Here is a 24,227-nt window from a genome sequence, read left to right as displayed (position 1 = left end):
AAAATATGTGAAAAATTCATCAAATTTCAATTACTTCGTAGTACACTTAGATAATATAATTTTAGTTTTATCATTAACTTTACTAGCTTATTTTCCTCTAATTTTTTTTTCTACTTATAATTCTCTAGTATCATAAGCGCCACTTAATTCTCTTTCCTTAATTATGTCAAGTAAATAATTAGGTTGTTATGCATTTCTGTCAAATGTTATACTTATACTAAAAAATTTCCAACTACTCTTAATTATATAGAAAATACATTTTATTTCGGGTTGATAGAATATGAAAAAAAAAAAACACCAAGTTTGCTTAACTGTCACTATTCAGTAAATTTTCTATTTTTTATTTTCTATCGACCATTGGATATTTTTTGATTAGAAAAATTCTTCCATAACTTTAGTTTTTTAGATTTGTGATTCATAAAATATAAAAATATAAAACCTATAACCATAATACTTCATTTTCCCAAACTTTTGATTCTTTTAGCTATCTTATACTAAGATAAATCTATAACATATGATAATACATGATCAGTATAAATTTAGGTCTAGTAAATCAATAATTAGTAGTAGAGTAACATTTATAATTTATGTATCTGATCAACTTTATCCTTAAAAATTATTGTTTAAATTTAAGGAATACAAATTTTAATTTATGGTATATTTAGCCTTAAATACATAAATAATAATAATAATTTAATGTCTGTAAATATATAATATATAAATTGAATATTAATAATTAAAAAAAAAATATTAAAAAATGATATTACACATTTATTGAAATTTTATAAAACAATTTTAAGTGGACCTCTAATAAAAATAAAGTTTATTTAATTATAAAACAATCTTTTATGCGGCTATTTATTTCTTTTTCAAGGTTTTAATATGTTACATATTTAATATTTTTCTAATTTATTTTGTATTTATATATTTATACTATACACTTAAATTTTTAATAGATAAAAAAAAATGTATTAAGAATAATGAAGTCTTATCAGAAAAATAAATTAAGGGATATAAATTTGAATTTATTGAGTTATTTTATTTTTAAATTGAAAAAGAAAAACAAGTTGCTATTTATCTCTTATTTTTTTTTCCGATTCTCTCTTAATTTACGCACTAAATTAATGATATGAAATTTGTCTAAATAACTTTCTAGGCTTAACTTTCGATTGATATCGTCACCATGCCCATCATAATTTCGTATAGATCACAAAAAACATCTAGAAAACTCTTGCTGTAAGTCTATATTAAAATATTAAAAATAACACTAATAAATAACTAAAAATTTGTTATTTTATAAAAAAAAAAAAAAGAATATAATATAATAAATATATTATTATTAAAATTTTACAAAAAAAAAAACAAAAATTAAATTTATTTTATTTCCTTAAATAATTTATACTTTTGCATATATTTTTATACCATCTTATTATATTAAGCATACTATTAATAGTAAAGTTAACATTTAGGTAATTTTTTTATTATAATATTAGAGTTTGCCTATTTGTAAGTTTAAATTTTAAGTACTATTTATTGTCATAAATTATAATTGAATAGACTCTTCTCTTATATTATAAAACGAAGAATAGTTCGCTTTTTTCCGATAGGTATAGTGTACTGTCAATCATAAAATTAGATTTTTTCTATTTATACGTCCTACTGCTGTTATCACCAGCCGCTGACGGCCCGTTATCGTTATCGGTCGTTATTATTACCGTTTAACTCTTTTTACCATTTTTTTTTTTTTTTGCTTTTCGCCAGTTTTTCCAACTTTTTGAGACAATTTTCCGTCACATTCTTGAGTCTATTGCGTAGAGCGCGTTTTTTTTTTCGAGAAGTGCATGTGCCGTTTGTTCCTAATTTCGATTTGGAAAACGCGAACGCGCAGTGTCCTCTACGGTCGGTTAGTCCCATTTACTATAGTAAAACTACTGTTTTTTTTGTTTTTTTTTTTGTTATTCAATAAATAGTATTATTTATTTGTATGAAATACGTGTTGTTATGTTATTTTTTTTTGTTATGTATTTGTTTTTTATTTTTGTAGTGTTGTTGATGTCTTAACCCTCAGACACCTCCATGACCTCATCGGTACTGTCTTAATAGTATATTAACTACTTTATGTGTATGAAAAAATGGCATATCACTTAGTTTTTTACATAAATTTGGTGTGATATCATGATATATATATATATTCAATAAATGTAGATGAATACGTCAAAAACACTAAATGACAATAAATATGCGATTTAAGGTTTCATAACATACGAATTGTAAAAAATGTATTGGTTAAACGACGTTTAATGCAGTATTCGTTACTACTTCAAAGTGGTTTAAATTCTCGAGATTCGACATCCGTTTCCATGTCAAACAGTTGTCAATAGGTGTCAGGATAGGTTATCAAGTGTTAGGTAGGCAGATTCAAAATCCGCTCCAATGAAGTCCGAGCTACACATTGATGAAATACATTCCTTCGATCAATTTAAATATTATTGTTGATGAATTGTAATTTTTGTTTATCACAGTAAATGCATATTTTTTTTCGGCACCTAACTATATGTTAAATATCAAAAATATTTTTAATATGTCTTTTATTTTTTATTTTTAACTAACTTGCTCACGTGTGACATGTATTTTCTAAAATACATTTAAAACTCCCTTTTACTTCATATTGTCTATGAGACGTAATCGGATCACCTACCTGGGAGCTTTAAATGCGTTTAACTGGATTTTCAATGGTGATCGCTTGAAAATCAAACACTCGATTCGACTTAAACTTTTTTATGTACAGAACGGCACAATACTTTCGACATCAGGAGATATAACAATCCGCCGTAGGTGGATTGCCTAGCCCTTAGTCAAGAATCGATTTTCACTGGGCGATGACTGATAGCGAGACACTTAATTAATATTTCGAAATGTATTTATTTTAGATATGTGAAAAGCACTGAGTAAGCCACAGGAAATGCATCCAATCTACCGCAAGCGGATTGCCCAGCCATGTATCAACATGTACCGGGTGATGACTGATAACTAAACATTCAATTGCCGTTTTCGGAATGTATTAATTTATTTTCCATATAAAAAAGCACCAGACAAACTACGGGACATGGTGTATTACGCCTGTGAATTAATTGTGATGACCGACCACTAGACACTCGAATTCAACTTTTATAGATTTTATTGTTTATGCGTTCAAAATGACACATCTAAAGTGTAGAGCCACGAAATCAAAGGTACCAACGTCACAAACGCTGTTATTATTTCTTCAAGTAAATTTTAGATTAAAATTGAAAAAATTGGTTCATTAATGTTTATAATTTACTAACATTTGTATTTAGTTTATTTATCATTATTATTATTGTTTTTTAGTTCAGTAAACTTAAATATTAAATTACACGCTTTTTCTAGTTTTGAAAACTTGTATATAATAAAATTGTATTGTGTAAATTACTAAGCATAGAAAAAATACAAAATATAGAAGTTTTATAAGACATTTAAAATGATTAAAAACTTATTATACGACTATATAAGTATATGGAAAGCAAACAAATTTACATTTAATCTACTAAATAATTTTCACCAAAAATAAATTAAAGTAATTAGTTTAGTAATAACTGTAAAAAATATAAATTTTACTTACTCATCTAAGATTTTTAACTATTGAAAAGTATCGTTTTAAAGTTTTTGAATTCGTTGAAAAATATTGGCATTTAAAACAAATAAAATTTTAAACATAACTTATCCATTTTTTTTTTTTTAGAAACCAATTCGTACCACATATTTCATTTAAATTGCTCTTTTTTGAAATATTTCGTTGTCCATTATTATAAAGGTGTCAAAAAAAAAAAAAAAAAATATTATTAGTTTAAATAATGAATGCCTTAAATAACGTTCGGGTCAATAAAAATACCTATAATTTTTGGATTTCATATTATATTTGTATACCTATAATGATGCATCATTAATTTAAAATGTCAAGTGTATAGTTTTTAATTACTGCCATCGTATTATCTGTATACCACGCCACTATGGTGTTGTATGTAATTTTCTCGGAAAATACCACTGCATTGTCTTTTCTATATTCCATTAACAGAATCCGTTTTGTATCAGTAATCCGAGTTATAGACTGTGTTCGCCTGTTGTTTTATTCCTCATTATATTAGCTAATTCAAAGCACTTAAATTTCACAGATAACTTTTATAAGTGACCAGATTAAAAGTTGTACGTGTAACTAATTCAGAAATAGTCGATAGGGTCCATTTCTTGCTCAAAAGTTTATTTACAAATGATCAAGTAAATTTTAAAATTGTTTTATTAAATATGTGGTTATTAATTAAACAAGAGAAAATACACAACACCGATAGTACAAATGAACTACCAAGAAATACAATAGAACAGCAAAAAGGACTCCGTGAAATGCTTATGGATACACTTCGATAAAAAATTAGCTAACAATATCCTTATTAACAAAATAATTAACTTAAGAATACAAAGATAAGATTCCATACTCCCTATTCGAAAATAACTTAACTACATAGATGAAATGTCTTATATTACTACTGATAAATAATAAAATATAAAGACCATTCTTATATAATATGGGTTACTGCATACCAAACAAAAATTAAGAAACCACAAACTCTCCAAATAAACTTTTGAGAATAACACTAAAAGCCGCCTAGTTCATGTGAAATAAATAACTTCACAACGACACGAGATTACCCTACCTGTCAACATAGATAACAAATCAATTTTAAAACTTCCACGGCAGACTACCTAAATAAAACTAAAAGAGCTATAAATATAGCTCGATAAGTGGCACACTTCAAAATTGGCATAAAAACCTCCAAACCCAGCTTAAAACCTTCCTCAAGATATCATCCAAAAAAAAATAAAAATTTTATAGTTATGTTAATATAATTCATCAAATAATTAAAAAAAATTAAATACATTCTTAAGAAACACTCAAAAGATAAATGTGTATAACACAACTTTTTGCTCTGGAATAATTGTTTAATGTTAAATTATCGTAATCGGAAGTAAGTAATAAAAATGATTTTTTTTTTTTAAATTTAATTGTTAAAATATTCTCTGAGTAATTGTAATCAGTAGTTTCTAACAGCACACAATAGCTCACAGCTATCATCTTAAAAAATTAACTCATCTGGTTTCATAGTTTTCATCATAAAAATTTCCATCAAAAATTTAAAGGCGGAACGTAGAAAATCCTTGTATTAAATGAGACACTTTTACATATTATATAATAAAGGAAGCTTTTTCAATTCCACGTGGAACCATAATTGTTCACAATTAAAACTGTGTAAATTAAATTGTTTTTCTTTTGTTATGTTGAATTTAAATTAAATTTATAAACTTTATAATAATAGTCAACATTAAAGACATTCAAAAAAATATTTCTTTCAAATAACATTTTAAGACTAACAATTTTTCTGAAAAAAATTTACATTAGAGATTAAGAGGGGCTTTTTTTATTAAGAACCTATGCATGTTACAATTAAAGTAGGAAATCCAGAACTCTGCAGTATACACAATAACCAATTAAAATAACGAAGATTAAATTAAATAAAGTTAACAACCCAATAGACGTTCACTATACTCGACTAATCATGCCATACACTTATTATTACATTTATTTAAACTTAATTAAGTCAGAATTCAAAGAATTTTAAAAGTTAAAAAATCTCGATAATTATAAAAATATTTTTTAGTTTAAAATTCATGGAATTTATAATTTTTATATATGATATTTGAGAAGTTAATTCAAGGTTTCGCATAAGATTTTCTTAGTGAAATTAACTGTTAGTGTTTTGTTTTGTTTATGAAATACCTAACCTTGTTTAAAATTCAAACTATTAAGAAATTGAATATTTAAACAAGGAATAATAATTTTAGATTATATTATAAAAAAAAATATTTTAATTATACTTGGAGACTTAATTACTTGAAACTTTCTGCCATTAATTATATTATTAGGTAATTTCTATGTAGTATGAAATTTTCATAATATTTAGACTAATACTTGTATAAACATATTATAAACTATTTATAATGTTACCTATTGGCTATTCATATACCACTTTAAATTATTATTTTTATTGCATTTTTTACAATTTTTGTTCAATGACTTTTTACTTTTAGTATCAAAATAGGTTAGGTATTGATCTTAAAATTTATGAACTGGTAAAACAAGATAATTTTTTTTTTACAGAAATTTAATAATATTTAAAATATTTAGATAGAATTTATTTTGATAAATATTAGAAGTAAAAAATATCTGTTTCCTTTGTTTATTATACTTTTTTCATACTAAAATTTATTTTTGAATTCAAATTTTAATGGCGCATACTCATTGACCATATACACTTGAATTCTATGAAGCGATTTCTCAAATTGTTTAATTTCAAATTCATAATAAGAAAAATTACCAACTCAATATTCTATAATAATACTTTAAGAATATAATCACTGTTAACAATCTGTGGTTTGTTACACTGAAAGATACTTGTACATTAATATTATTTTTACTTATTGCAGATACCATAGTTAATATTATTTTATGCAATAAATAGTGATCTTATCAAATCAGAAGTTAATTTTTTTTTTTTTTATTCAAGTGCGAAGGCGACGACTTGACTGTTGTTATTTGCCGATGTTTTAATGGTTTTCACGCATCAATGGTCTTACTTTGTGCAAAACGGAAAGTTTACCTACAGAAAATCGTTTTCACATTGGTTTACATTTCACTAAACACAAGTACAATTCAATTACCAAAATAAACTTACTTCACACACGCGAGGTTTTTCGTTTCTGCATACGATCATGCAGCTGGCAGTGGATGTTCGCTCAATTCGAACGCAATCCAGAAACGTTTTAGGTACTAGGTATTATATACACCCATCTCCTCGGAATCCGATCTTAAAACGATAGTGCATATAGGAAGGATGGAGAGTAGACACCGCACGAAACAAGTTTTCCCGTCTCGAAAACTTTGACCCGTTTAAATTTTCAGACCTTGGCCATTTAAGATTTTCCGCAACGAAATTCAACACAAAACAATGAAACTTTCGCTGTTCATTATATTTTCAAAAAATGCAAAGCTCCGTGTTATTCGACAAAAGTGGTGTGAAAACTAAGTGATAAAAATGAAAAACTACCCATGCAATTTTCAATTATACATTTCATGATTATAAGATGTATGTATATTTTCGAATATACTCCAAATGATTCATTCACGAACGTTAAAGTTATATCATAATTTTTCTTAATATAACTTTATCTTTCTATAAAAATAAGAAAATATTTAGTTTTATTCTAAAACCTAGAAGATTAAAATAATAAGATACTAATTGAAATAGCAAATCAATTTGTTAGTTTTAAAAACAATAATAATTTCATTTAATTATTCGTTTTAAAGTTTAAGCCATAAGATATACGAATAAAAGTTTTAGTGATCATTCACACATTATATTTGTAAACTAAACCTTTGTAAAAATAATCTATTATTAAGCTTAGATGGTTTTTTATTTTTTTTTAATGTAATTAATTTAAAATTAAAAAAAAAAAAAAAACATTTACACGAATGAAACAAAACTTAACATCTTTAATCAAATTAAAAATAGATTCTGTAGGTTCTAAATTACTATTTTAAAACTTAGCTTTCATTTTTAACAACTTGTACACAAGTTTAGTTATTTAAAATTGTGTTATTATGACCAACGTAGTACAAAAAGTTTAAGAATTATATACATATATAAAATAAACTGAACATTTTAAATGATTACTCGAATAAACAGTATTACAACATACATACATAATATATAAACATTTAAAACCTAACTTTATTGTTTTTTTGTTTGTTTTAAATAAAAGCTATTTTAAATCTATCATTTTAATATATAATTTAAGAAGTATACATTTTGTATCACATTTTATAATAAATTAAGGAAATATTCTTTTTATTGTTTTTACAATTTTCTACAGTTTTCAAAAACATACCAGTTTATATATCATACAATTTTGACACAGTTTTTAAATGTTTAAGTTACATTTAAAAACATTTAACTATATATTCTTTACACAATAGTCCCATTTTTACATTTTATTGTTAAAATAAAAATTCAAACTATTGTTTTTATATAATTTCATATTTTATGAACACGTTTGTATAAATAATAATTAAAAATAAATTTCAAGACCTAATGACTAAAAATAAATTATAATAATATTATGTTAGTTATAATTTCTTTTTTTATTTAAAAATACAATTAAATTTTTTAAAACATGTTTAATATGCAGTATATTATTATTTTTACTACCTATTATTATATTATTTTTATGTGGATATGTTTTATTTGAATTATATTTAAATTATTTTAATATTTTTATTTAAGGCACCGACCGGTTATTAGTGAATAATTTCATTACATTTAAATATAATTTATATTTATACATTATTTAACTAAGGTTAATTTTTATAAAATCATTTGACATAGTTAAAGTTTATTAATAATATAGATTTGTGTTTTGGATGCCTTTGAGTGGGTCCGAAAACTTCGTACAGTGCATTTGGTATTTATTTTTATTTATTTTTTTATTTTTTTTTTTTTTTTTTTTTTATGCATATAAATTATGTTATGTTGATTTTGAAAATCTGTTTGATATTAAAACAATAAATTAAAATGAATTCATTTAAATAAAAATTAATAATTCAAACATTTATTTGCCTATTTTCCTAGTTGATTACTTAATAATTCGAAATATTTGTTTCTTGATTGGCATATTATATACTTATTAGGTACTTACCCTTTAGACACGGGATAAATAAAATTTTAAGAATTATATAAAATTTACGTACATAAAAAGTATATAAAATATTAATAGAAACAAATCTACCAGTTTAAAATTATTTTTAAAAATATTATCGTAAGTCTATACTCAACATTTTAAAACACAGCCAATAATGACATAAAACACAATCATAAATACAGAATTGTAAATTTATCATTAGACTTAAACTAATTTATAGCTTCAAAAATTATGTCATTATTATAATACATTCTACAACTATGAATTTATACTCAGATAACAATAATTACCTGTTGGCTGCCAGAAAAAAAGTGATTTATATTATCAATCTTTGTTTTAAATTAAAATTTAAACAGTAAATCTTAAAGCTACTGTAAAATATATAGTATAATATTATATTCGTCTAAGTATTGTAAGTACATAGAAATATTTAGTTAATAAAAATGCACAAAAATGGACAACAATTTCCCACATTTATTATTTTTGTAAACTTCAAATATTTTAAAATAGTGTAGATTTTCTGTGATTTAGAATTAATATACAAAAACTAAAATAATTCAAATAAAAAAGTAATACTAAATGATAGTTTAAGTATATTAAATTAACTTTCAAACTTATTTTAAATTGATTTTATTTAATTTCCTTGAAAGTATGATTTTACACTGTTTGATTGAAAAAAAAACTAATTTAAATAAAATATTTAATTAAGAGGTTCTCATTTAAAATTAATAATAAAAGTTATTAAATACTACACTAAACATGTTACAGATGTTACAGAATATTTTAAATTCTAAACTTTTACTAAAATTAAACTCATTTTTTATAAGTTATAATAAAGCCAAGTTGGGTTTATGGTGAGTGGTGCCAAACTAACCAAATTTAAAACAATAAAGGGTTTTCAATCAATATCAATACGTCAAATAACTATTGATTCTTGATTTGTTTCCACTCATACTCTCTAAAAAACCTACATTATTAAACTGTTGATAATTGAATAAAAATTCACTACAAAAAATGGCATTACATATGAACAGGTACATAATCTATAATATGTCACTACTACTCAAATCCACTAATATCACATCAATACTTTGTTCCAGTTCCTGACACTCTCCCTCACCCGCCTGACCTAACCGACTCTAAAGACGTTTGTGTAATGATTTTCTTGGTTCTACACCTTAAAAAAAAAAATACAAATCAAAAATATATATAATAATATTTGAGTAACTATTTATTGTTGTTATCTACATCTTAAGATTTAAGATATGTTTGCCAGCCAATTTGCTTATGTAATTACTAATATTTATACATTATAGATATTATTTTATATTTTTAATTACAATAATTATATAAGATAAGTAAAGTTAACTAAAAAACTTATAAAACTAATTTTTGCTTTTTGAACAGTTTTATTTTTTATTATTATTTTAATTACTAGTATAATGAAATTTTTTCTAATAACGAGATAAATATAAAATATTGTATAGAAACTTGTAAATATTTTAATGCATTATAATAAAATAAAATTTATTTATTTATTGTTTCACCAAGTTATTAGAAATAATTTTTTTTTTTTTTTTTAACGACTGTTTCAGAAATTTTATTCTCTAGGCATTTTTATGTATTGGCATGACCGTATGATAATAAATATATTCAATTTTACAAAGAAAAGGTATTTTTTTTAATTTTAAGCTATATTTTTATCATTTTTGATTAACACAAATAATTATAGTTATATCTAATCGTATGACGTGCAAGTTAAATAATTTCCTTATTTACACAAAATATACCATATTTCAATGAGCGCTTAATTAATTGAATCAAAAGGCTTAGGTTATAAAACACCTAAACACTGCCTCTACATGTATAGGTATATACATTTTTTTTTTTTTTTTTTTTTATGAAAATATTGTGCTACCAATCCATCATGTAAAAGACAGGTAGGACAGCGATAGTGTAAAATTTAGAAATCACATAAATTCAATGAGCTTTGATACTATAGTAAGGTTTATGCGGCATACAAACCATGGGATAATACGTTAGATTGGTGTGATTAATGGTCAACGGGAGGTCCACAAACATCTATACATGTAAATATAATGTATTGAAAATTGGGTTCACTACATTAAGTTATCATAAAGAATGAAATGTACAATACAAAATAGCATATCAATAATAATAATGACTTTACATAGAATCTATAGATGCTATTGACGTTGTTTGACAACGAATGTCAATACATGACAGTTTAGGATTCAAATTCTTAAGTTATTTAATATTTATTGGTAGGTCTATATCAAAACATTATTTATTCTAAAATATATTTGTATTTGTTATTTTTATAAAAACGATCATTTAATTGTAATTCATTAATTATTTTAAATATTTTATGAATGAATGATGTTTTTTCTTGCAAAATGTATGTTAAACACTTAAACCTAACGTATAAAGTTAATTTTTAATTTGAAAAGCCATAGGGAAGATATGGCTTAGGTTACTAATTCCATTATTTTCACAAAATGCATTTCTAAATATTATCAGTACTAAATATAAGATAATAAATGAGCATACGTGTAATATTATAACATTAACAATTTATTATTGATTAGAAAAAATATTTGCTATGTTACCTACATGTAAGAAGATAGAGACAACAAAGTCGGGTGTCGCATAATCCTCTTATGTGTGTAAATATGATGAGTGAATTCTTCAACTCTTAAATAATTTATTAATTTGTTACATTCAAATTGTCTGTTTCGAAATTATTTATCAAAAAACATACAGTTTGATAATTGAATTATTCCAACCTAAATCGATTAAAGTTATGTGCTCAAACAATTAAACTTAAACTCTTATAATTCCAAATATAATTAAAATATTAATTGGTTGTTACTTATAACTTATAAGTGAACACATTTCATACTTTAATGATAGAAAATTAATCGAATATTTTTGTTGTTTTCAGGTATTATAAATGCTTCCTATTTAATTTGATAAAATATTTAGATATTAATTATTATGTACATATTATTTTTAAATATTTGTAAACTAAATAATAGATATATATATTATTCCACACTAGCATATGTAATCTCCGTCTTACATACTTAAAACATAATAAATTCATATTCAGTAGAACTCATTATGTGTTGTTAATTTTAATATTAGAGTGAATTTACCTATTGCCAAAGTAAAAGGTTAAAACATTATTAGTTCCATGTAGCATTGGTATTTTGCGATATTTTAATTTTTAAACTAGGTATGAGCAATTTTAATTTGTAATATTTTATATACTCATATCTTGATTAAAAACTAAAATATCGCGAAATACCAATGCTACAACACTAACAATGTTCTAATCTTTATCTTTAATAATAGATTAATTCACTTTAATATTAAAACTAACTGGGCATAATGAGTTCTACTGGACGCAAATTTACTATATCGTACATATGTATAAAGACGAAGACAACACATTCGGGTATGACATCCTCTTAGATTATTATTGTACAAAAATAAGTTGGTAAATTGAATGTAAGTTATTTTACTGCATTAGGTCATCAGATGTAAGTCCATTTTATATTATACACCTATGAATTAAGGGCCTCACAAGTTTATTCCACTAGAATCTAAGGAAAATTATATAGTCGACTTCATATGCATTGAACCATCGGTCACAGCATTTTGTTAGTCGTAAATATTTTGATTAGAGTGAGTATGAGCAGTTTGTTTGTTGTTGTTTTTTTTATATATATACGATATAAATAACTGACACGTAATCTTGCCCAACTGAAGTACTAACGTCTAATACTCCATGGTAAATATGATTCTTTAATTGTATGATTACAAAAACACTATTCAGAATACAATCATACACTACACATAGCAACTATACTATTTGTATTAAAGTGGTAAAATAAAAATGTATACTATATGATACGTAATATCTACTAATACGTTGAATTTGTGTTTACTGAAGCACAAATAAAAAATATGACAAAATAATGGAATAAACATAGATAGAAAAACACTATAGTGAATGTTGATAAAAATGGGATATAACAGGGTTAAGTAAAAATATTGTACAAAATAACGTAAAGAAAATGTAAAAAATAATTTCAGTTTAGTACAATAATGAATAGAAGTGTACACAGAATGATTGATTGATTGATTATTATTTCAATATCAAGTCGATAGAAAAAAAATCACGAAGATTGATGTAAAATGATGGTTAGGTTAGGTAAAGTAAGGTGTATTTTTATTTTATTTTATTTTTTTTTTTTGAATGAAAATGTGTAAAAATATTGAACATTTTTAAGCAAAAGAAAAATCCAATGAGATTCACAAAAAATATGAAATATCAAACTAATCGAAAATTATGTCAATATTATAAAAAGAAAATGAATAGTTTATTTAAAATTTGAAACAAATGTCTAATATATTATATTCTTTAATGAATAGACGAACGTCTATTTAACAAAAAAATAAATTAACTTTAAATTTTTGCATATAATATGATGAATATTCACAATTTTTAATTGATAAATTATTATAAGAATTTAAAATAATACAAATAAAAATATGTAAAAATAGAAAATAAAAACTTAAAAATTTGCATTTTGAAAATTTTTAAATAGCTTGTACAATGTGTATATTTCGTATTTTTTTAATTTTTACTAACCCGGTAAATTAGAATTTTAGGTATAAAATATTTTTAAAATGTATATTTTTTTTTATTTTTTTTTACTAGTTTTGAACTATTACTTATAGTCATTTAACATTTTCAATTTTTATTAGTTTTTCTTCTATAAATCTCGATAACAATTTTTTACTGCGTCAAAAAATTTGAAATTTAATTCAAGATATTTTTAAGATATTAATTAAACTATTTAAAAACATTTAAAGTTAAACACGTACGTAGACATGATTTTTTTCATAAGCACTTGAAATTAATATTTTCAAATTTACGAAAAATTTCAAACTATTATTTAGTTAAAAATTTATAAAATTTAATTATTTTTTATACACACAATTACATTTTAAAATATAATATTTTTGATAAAAATTTTTTTAATCTAAAATATTACTCTTAGTAAAATGAATTTCCATAATAGCAATACAAATATATCATAAAGTATACTTAGTAAAATAGGCTGACAGATTGTCTTCGCTCACAATCGTTTATCATATGCTGTGATTTATCATTGAATTTAAATTTAACACATACATTACAGTGACTTATTCAATGGCAAGGTATACTCGACACCTAGTCAAGCAAGTTTTCTCCCCCTCCCCTTTTTTCATTATTAAATCTTTAATCTTTTTTTTTTTTTTACTAAGGATACTAGGTACAAAAAAAATGTATTTATTTTTTAAATTTTCCTTTTGTTATTTTCGTCGCTGATTCACAAAATCAAAATATTAAAAGTTCGACAAGTTTAAATAGATCCTGCAAACCTAGTAACTAGTATAAATTATTTTTAAATTTTTATTTAAATTATAAGCAATGATGAACCTAGTATCTGTCATCAAAGTATATTATGCCCATTTCTAAAAACATACTTGTATTTCTTAATAGATACTAATCTAATGGATCTACAAATAATAATTAACCGAATCTATGCGATGAAAAAATTTCGTGTTTAACTATATGGCTAATAAATGATTACAAAAATTGTTTAATTCATAAAATTATACCTATAACTTCATTTTAAAAGCATTAAAATGTATACCATGTACACCATACATCAGGAACAGCCAAAAAACTTTTGGCCGCGATCTACTAAAAACATACTTCGTCTTCGAGGATCGACTTCGATAAAAAATTTTTTTTATTATTAAGTTACTATACCACTATAATTAATTTTTGTATGTGTAACCTAAAAATCAACTCTAACACGATCGACTTCAAAATCATTTGCGATTGACCGGTCGATCGCAATCGACTGTTTGGCCGCCCCTGCCATACATTATATAATATGTGGAATATTGATTTAAAATTATTTTTTCAAAATTAATCAATGAAAAATAAATCAAAAAAATTATAGCAAAGTATTATGTATCTTGAATATAAAAAATATTATAAGGTTTTTGATTACATTTAGGCAACTAAATAAAATATGTACGTAATTTTATATACTTTCAGTATTATAACTCGTCTCACCAGCCTTTAGGTAATACCAAAAGCTTAGTTCCTTGGCGGATAAAATCGACGAAGTCCCATAAATTGTTATTCTCAAAATGTAATAGCTGTCATCTTCAGCACCTTAGTGTTAGCGACAAAATAACGTTTCTCTTAATATTATTTTCAAACTTGGTATTGTATAGTTGGTAACTCAAAACGGTTAAATTCTATGATCGTAATATATATAATGTGTAATGTATATGGGTATATATTATATGAATACTGCCAACACAATAGGTATAATCGTCATTCGTCGAAACGACTCTACTATTGTGTACTGTGTCTTATTTTAGAAATTTACAAATTATCGCCACTACTCAAGATATACATTTTTCATAGAAAATATCCATAAGTTCATAAGTATAAAAAACTTTTTGAATTATAATTCCAAAATAATATGTACCTAAATTATTGTACTATGACTAAATTGTTAGATTTTATAGCAAAAAGCATACCTATTTTAATAAGTACAATTCTACAATACGAATTGTAAAGTAATTGAGATAAGACGGTAAAGCAAAAACGTTTTATCCATTAATTATCCATAATTTAGAGACAAGTTTTTTAATTTCAATTCCTCTTAAGTTATTTGTTGGATTTAAATAACATATAAACTGCGTTCTTAAAAATATTTAAGAATTTATAACGATGTTAAAAAAATTATTGCATATTTGCATATTTAAATAACCAATGTATTATAAATTGTAATAAAAGAAATATATATATTTTTTATAGACTTTTGTAACAGCTATAAAATGATAACAATACTATATAGGTATCTATCACTTTTAGATTCCACGTCATTTGGTTTAGTAAATAATATCTGGCGATAATTTATCCATGACATTTGATCCAGTTCAAAAAAAACCTGTATCAAAAATATCTAGCTAAAAAAACATTTGATAAAAAAAATTATAAATAATACAAATATAAAGAATTTTAATTTCATAATTTTTGAAAACGTTAAGTAATAAAAAATAATATAATGAAATTAAAGAAATAATATATAAAATTCAAATACTTAGAAATTGAATCTATAAACGATACTCTTTAAATATTTATTAATATTTGTAATTTCATAATTTTTACTGTATTTTTAAAACTTTAGTCTATGTTTTTATATTTTCCAGTTTTTTAGCCTTGATTTTGACTAAGTTTGAAGCATGCCAATAATCAGTTTCTTTTATGAGATCGCTCCTATGAAAATGCATTATTTTTTTATGGGATATGATTGTACAATTTAAAATACAGTCTACTTTAAAATAAATAATTAATTTTTTTATTATAAATGAATCTAATCAATTAACTTTTATTAATTTGGCATACAAGTTTTAGTAATTACCTATCCATATTTCGTTATTGTATGACATCGGATTTTACATGACAATTTCTTATACTCGATACAACGCTATACTACTTTTAAATCTAAAGTTTTGATTCGTACACATTACATATACCATAAATAAAACATTTATTTATAAGTTTATTTACGCTTATTTAGCTTTTTATGAACGTAAGTGACATTATTTAATTACATATTTACGTTATTTATACATATTCGCATACGGCTAGGTTTAATCCTGTTCTAAAATCAAAAGTACGGGAATTACGCTATCTCCGTCACAATAATAATAATTATATCTTATAAATCGTTGAGAGCTGATTAGATTCGTATTTTTCATATTTCGTATATTCATGATATTTCTATCATGTTTTCGTAATTTTTATACATGGTAGACTGTCCGTTTATTATAATATTTTATAATATTCTACAACATTATATGGATTTTTTTTTCCTAACGTTTTTGAAAATTATAAAACTAAAATTCTATATATTTTTATTATAAATTGTATTTATTATTTTTTTTCTACCAGACATTTTTTAGCAGTATATTTTTGTTACGGGTTTTTTTTTTCACTAGAACAAATGTCATGGATCAATTGTCACCTGATATTATCTACCAGATCAAATTACGGGCCACCTCACTTTTATAATAATTGTGTGGCTATACACATTCACCAAAAATAAAAATTTATAGATATTAAATATTTTATTTTATTGGGAAATAACCAGTTTATAAAATTTCGTGTTTGTTATTAAAAAAACAAAAATGTGTTTAAGCCAAAATACTCTATTCCAGAAATTGTGAAACAAGACGAACTACAAAAAATAATAGCATGTTAAACTGTTATAATCGAATCTATATTAGAGTTTTATAGTCAAAAATGAGCTAAAAAAATAAAAAATAAAAAAAAAATAAATATTGTACTAATAAATATTTACTTTTTACCGTTTCACCTTTCTTGAATAATTAATAAATACCTAAATTATTTTATCTATGAATAGGAACCTGGAATATGTGTATCAGAATAAATTCTAATGTATATAAAATCTAAATATTTCAAGTATATCGTTAATATTTGTACGTGATTGGAGATTGTTTTTATATTTTTGGTTATGATTAAACTTAAATATTTAAACATAAAACACTAAATAATACATATATTTTTCTTCATTAGATTAAGGCTCAATATGTTATTATAGCTTCATAATTTAGATTTTAAGAAAAGTATGAAAATGTTTACGAATGACACACATTTGGTGTTCTTTTGGGCGGGTCTCAGGTAATTATATTGTATTTACAAAAAACTATTATTTAAAAGATGAAACTAAACTACCTTTGATATAAACTACTGTAACTGAGAATATCACATTGTTAAATTATTAAAATATTAAAAATTATTATTCTGTATAAATTTGTCTACATTTATAAATTATATTTAAATTATTCTAATACTAACAAATACCTAAACGTTTATTTTAGTTAAAGATTAATTCATAAATTTAAATTAATTAAATTTTCATTTATGTTGATTATAACAAAAAAGTAAATTATGGCAGGAAGTAAACGATATATTTTGTAAAACTATTGTAAAAAAATTTTATATTAATACGGAGAAAAAAAAATGTTGTTCAAAGTTACTACTTATCTGTTGCTTGAAATCTGCTAAGTGGTTTATGAAATCTTTACTTTTACAATTGCTGGCAATTTATTATTACGTTTTGTAGAATCTTATCACTTACATATATTATATATTTGTATCAGTGACACAATGAAAAACGTTCAGGAGTTTGATGTTTGATTATATCGATGAACATACAGAACAAAACTATGGATATGACGAAAACCGCTAATGACAAAGTACTAAAACGATTGTAGAAATATTGTGAATGTCGTTAGTAGTATGAATAAGCAAAAGATAAGATAAATCTATGTCAGACTACAAAAAAAAAAAAAATAAGAATATAGCATGTTAATATTTTATCGAAAAATAAAAAGGAAAAGATTCTTTAGCTTATTTATCAACAAAAAAATTTTTATAATTCATAAAATATTAAAAAAATAACATGAATATATATATTTTAATATCAAATCATTGATGTATAATTTGTTTTACAAGCTTTAATGGCTTGTATAAATTAACAAATTATACTTTGAAATATTAAAAAAAAAAAACACGAAAAACTCATTTATAGATATACTCGTACAATTAAAATATAATAATATCTACCTATAAACTAAAACAATTTCTTGATAATAAACACCAACTTAATCTTTACTTTATAGTATATACTTTTTTATAGTTTTGTTTTCTACTTAAATTTGGTATACATAATTAAAATAAAAAGTTTGTTTTTATAAGCAAAAACCAAGATAAATAAAAATACATATTTTTGGGTTTACCTATTTGAAAGTGTAAATAAATTTTGAATAAACTCAAAACGACGGACTGATATATTATAATTTATGTCCAGTTTGAAAGGTTTTTCATTTATGCAATTTCTAAAGAAATGTAAATATTAACTCCAAAAATATTTTTAAATATTAAACCTATTCAAATACAGTAATATATAAAAGTTTATAAAAATGTTTAAATGTATTTATATATCTGAACTACATTGGTTTTCAGTTATGAGGTTTGATGCAAAAGTTATCAAAGAGCCATGATACGACAACTCTAAAATAAAAATAAAAAAATATATTAAAGGTATAATAATATCACTCAATAAAAGAATTCAAATTATGAGAAAAACTTAAATATACTTTAACGTGGCCATACCATGTACTTAACAACTAAAGTCACTTTAAACTTATTTTTAGAAACATTTCATAAACATACATTTATGTAAATATTAAACTAAAATTTAAATTTCATAAATGTTTGGTAAATAAAATTTATTTTTACTACAAATATAATACATGCAATATTGTGTACATAATTTTTATTAAATGAAAACTAAATTAATACATTGGTACCAAATTGAAACAACTAGGTATATCATATATTTATATAAACGCTGTAACACGAATAAATTGACTTATTTGAAATACTAGAATTATTATTTATTGCAATTCATATTACTTGATAGCCCATACCACATCTATAAAACATTCTGTATGTGTACTTTATCCGCAATACCTAATAACATGGTATATGCAATAAAGTCGGGCTCTGAATTCAAATAGTATCGATATATTTGCTTACCTACATATAGGCTATTTTTATTGTGAAATCATCATGTGTATACATCTCTATAATCGTATTTTATAAACGATAAATCAACTCCACTTAAATCAGTTCAAAAAAAAAATTTTTTTTTTATATTATATTATTTTTTAATATAATTTTCTTTGTTATTGCATAGTATTAGGTAGAAACTATAATGGAACTTACTCAAATACCAATAATCTGGCGATATACGTTCATAGTTGTGATATAGAATACAACAACTAGATATAACTAAATGATCATCATAAGGTATTAGTAAGTGTTTTTTTTTATCATCATTATTTTTATTTACAATAAACAACAATTTAAATTATACTGTATGGCTAAAATATTATGTCAATGTTGAAAATATTGTTAAAAATGTCCTACTATTTATTTAAAATAATAAGTAATAATACTTAATAGTCAATAATATTCTAATTTTTAAACTTGAGTTGATAAACTATAGGTACTATGTATTATATTATTTATTAATATAAAATTTCAAAAAGTTTATTTAATTTATACATTTTTTTACTGTTGATCTGTAAAATATATTATGTACCTAAATAGTTTAATATATTATTTTCTAAATGCATTTAAATTAAAACTATAAGTAAGTTACTATATTACTATAATCAAATACCATTCAACAGTAAAAATATGAAATAAATAAATTGAAAATGAATAGCTCAGTATAATTGTAAATAAAAATTTAAAACGATTATAAATGATAGCATACATTTAATTTTTAAGCGTTAGTCAATAAAAATGTTTGATGTAATTAAAAATTACTTATTATGCATAATAGTATACAATATATACCATTATGTCGTTTAAATAATTGAATACTTACACCTTTTTCTTTTCACTAACATATTAAATAATAATAATAAGACCTAATCACTACAAATTGTACACATTGTACATTTTTTTTTATCTTTGATTATATTAACATGATGTATAATTTTCAATGCTTGTGTACATATTGTATAAGTACCTACCGATACTTCATTGATGTAATTCTACTAATTTGTTAATTTTAATCTACTAGAATAATTGACTATCAATCATATTATGTTTATATATTATATTTGTATTTTATTTTATTAATAGAAAGTACCTATAACTTGAGTCATTAAGATAACTAGAATAATAGTAATATATCCATTATAATAACTATTAAAAATTTAGAACACAACGATATATTACCATTTTGTAAAATCAACTTAATATTACATCTATTAATATAACAAAAATATTAAAGTACTTGAAAATTATGATCATTAGCAGTATCTTAAGTAAGGGTTATTTTAATAAATTGTAATTAATTATTAGATAAAATAAAATATATTTTTAGTAGGTATCGTAGCATAATTTAGAGTGAATAATTCTCTCATATAACTATTACTATTTTCTTTTTTTTTTAACTTTGTTTAACAAATAATTTTAAGTTTTAATAATATTAAAATAAATATATTCTCTGTTTAATTTAAACAAAAACCATTATTATATAACTATAACGTTTAATTAAATTAATGTTTTTTTTTTTTTTTTTTTATTTCACTTTATTACTATTTAAGATTTAAATACCTTAAAATAATAATTATAGTATTTCTTTTATTAAAAATCACGAATAATATATTTTACAATGCTAGTTTTTGTTTAGTACTCATTTAGTAAGTATTTTTTTGTTAATGAATTTTAAATATATATTATTATGCTTAGTTAAAAATGAAAACAATATGAATTATTATGCTGCGTACCTATAGTATATTAGTAATATATTCATAATAAATTAAAGAAATCAATTAAGTGTATCAGCTTCAACAACTTTAATTCGATTTTACAGAGTTTTTAATCATTTATTAGCTTTCTAGTGCACATTTTATTCACGTGCACTATTAATGTATTAAGCACAAAATAATTTGAAAAATACAATAATAATTATATATCTTACAAAAAAATACATAAAATTTTAACTAGGATTAAACATTTATAGGAAAAAATCTATTCAATAACTTTTTAGTTTTTGACCTACGTAAATAAGTCATATTTTATACTAACAAGGAAACTGGTTTTTGATGTTTGTAATTCCTTTGATTAAAACTTTTAAATATGTATTGATATTATATTATTGAGTTTAAATTAATTAATTGAAAACTAACTTTGTATTTATTTTCTTTATTACTATTTACATCATAATTGACTTTTAGTTTGTATTTAAATATATAAAATAAATATGATAAGTAAAAACATTATTTTAAAATTCAATATAATCTAGAACTTCTATAGTATAAATTATTTTATACTTACCTTGAACACTACAAATTTTAAATAGTAAACACCATAGTGCTTAATTAATTATTTTGAATAAATAAAAATATTTATTATCCATTCGCAAGTTATTAATATTTTATTTTAAACATTTTATGTTCAAAATGATTATTACCAGAGTTCACTTTAAATAGTTCAATTAGTCATATTTACGAGTAAAATACTGGTATCAACAATTATTGTAAAAATTACATTTAACATTTTGAATTTTAGAGTAGAACTTAAATAATTGTTACTCCCACAAATTCTTAAATTACTTAAAATATTAAAAATTAAAATTAAAAAAAGCTAATTTACTTTAAATTTAATTTTTATTGACGGTTATAAAAAGTTTTTTGTATTAAATTATTATCTTGTAAAAATTTGTATACAAAATTAATGTTAATATCCTTTATAATATTATTTGAGTAATCGTATCGTTAAATTATTTGTAATTACTAAGGACTACAAATATGCTAATTCAACTCATACTTTAAAATCTTTAATTTTCTTTAAAATATGTAGCTTACTAACAAATTAATATTATTGTGCCGGTATGATAATTAATTATTACAAATATAAACGATATATCATACTCAGTGACATTAGAACTATGTGCTTTCGCGAACGGACAACCGTGACGAAACGTTAACACTGTCATTCAATATAATATTGTATGGCATTGAGTACATATCGGTTATAGTTTAATATTTAATAATCTATATGTCTATACATCAAAACGAAATCACACTATAGCTACTTACCGATGACGAACGGCATTAAAGCGGCGGTGTACCACCAACACCACCACGTCGTGATCGTCAATCTACCGCGGCTCGGGGTCTTCTTCGTCATCGTCGTCCGGTGGGCATCGAAAAATCGAAAAAAAAAAAAAATTATAAAAGTGGATTCAAAAATATCAGAAATAACAGCCAACGGAGCGAGAAAAGGCGTTCAAATCTCGGCGGCGATCAGCTAGTCGGATGTGCGTAAATCACGACCATGTGTACCGGACCGATTTGGTTTACGAGACGTGGGTTAGGTATGGACTCTTACACAACACTGCCAGCCGACAGCTACTGCTGCTACTGCTGTCGACAACGACGGCGACGATGGCGAAACTATGGGTGCGAATTGCCTGCATCCTCACAATCCCAACACACTGCCCCTGCATCCTGACACACAACCCCTCAAGGAGTGCCTGTTTATACAGGGTGGTTTTATCCCCCAACAATTATTATAATAGTACCTATTAATGTAAATTAATATCGTTATAATTTTGAAGTCAAAATGAATATCTTTAATATATTTCTTTTTACGGTTTTATTTTCCAACATGATGACAAATAGGCATAATACTTCACGCGGTCGTAATTATATTGGACGATTAAATTTAACAATAATGAAATGAAATTATAGGTGTTATACTTATTCAACTAAACACAGCGTGAAGTTTAATAATTTAATAAATAATTTTCAAGACAAAAAGCGCAAAAAAGCAATAATTTAAGTAGATATTTATAGGTACATCAATTTATAGGTACATTTCGAACGAATAAGTTTATTAGTTTAAGATATTGAAACACAAATATGTAATAAATTTTTTTTCAATGTCATCAAATTAAGTAAAAAAAAAATAGTAAGGTTTTGTAACAGTAACTGTTAATACACTCAACTTAATAATGATAAAACATACTATTCAATTTAAAGAAAATAAACTTTTACAAACGTTCTTGGTCCATAAGCGTTAAGAAGAAAATTGAGTTAATATTTCTAATAAAAACATTGTAAAATTATATAGACTTATATATTTTATATACTTTACAGATATATAACTCATAAACGATAAAAAAAAACCTTCTTTATTTTGAATTAAGATGTTTAATTCAACATTCAAAACATTTGGGTATAACTATAATTTTAAAAATAATAACCTATGCAATTTTATTGCAAGTACATAGTATGTAGCCAAATGCCCAAATTAGCTTATCGATTTTAGTTTAAAATCTTTAATGGAGTAAAATAATAAGTTATATCCATATTTTTTGTACGTTAAAAAGAAATAAAAACAGCAACAGGAATAAAATCATTCTACCCAATTCTATCTATATTAATTTTATGAAAATTATGAATTTCTTTTTTTTTTTTTTGCAACTAACTATTGGCATTTATATTATCAGACTTAAATAAATAAAAAAAAAAAAACTTGACATTGAAAGTTTTAAAATTTTTTACTTTCACGTTACTATAAACAGTATAAAATATGCAATTACGAGTCTGCATAAGCATTAATATTTCAAGTGGTTTTAAATATAACGAGAAATGAAAAATAAATATTACAACCCTGTACC

General features: G+C 23.1%; 1 protein-coding gene across 2 annotated transcripts in view; it reads right to left on the bottom strand.

Moving 5' to 3' along the window:
* Window positions 1-22,928, bottom strand: part of LOC112591052 — an 85,775-nt gene extending 62,847 nt beyond the window's left edge. Inside the window, exon 1 of one of the 2 annotated variants that reach the window (XM_025334703.1) lies at window positions 22,642-22,928. In XM_025334703.1, the coding sequence (XP_025190488.1) occupies window positions 22,642-22,732 (91 nt within the window). In that variant the 5' untranslated portion in view covers window positions 22,733-22,928. The remainder of the gene's footprint in view (window positions 1-22,641) is intronic. The other variant, XM_025334704.1, reaches the window with a different exon arrangement.
* Window positions 22,929-24,227: the final 1,299 nt, after the last annotated feature.

Source organism: Melanaphis sacchari, unplaced genomic scaffold, assembly GCF_002803265.2.
Source record: "Melanaphis sacchari strain LSU unplaced genomic scaffold, SCAv2.0 Contig128_pilon_pilon, whole genome shotgun sequence".
Classification (NCBI taxonomy): Eukaryota; Metazoa; Arthropoda; class Insecta; order Hemiptera; family Aphididae; genus Melanaphis; species Melanaphis sacchari.
The sequence above is the reverse complement of the archived record's forward strand: the minus strand, read 5'-3'. Positions and strand labels throughout refer to the sequence as shown.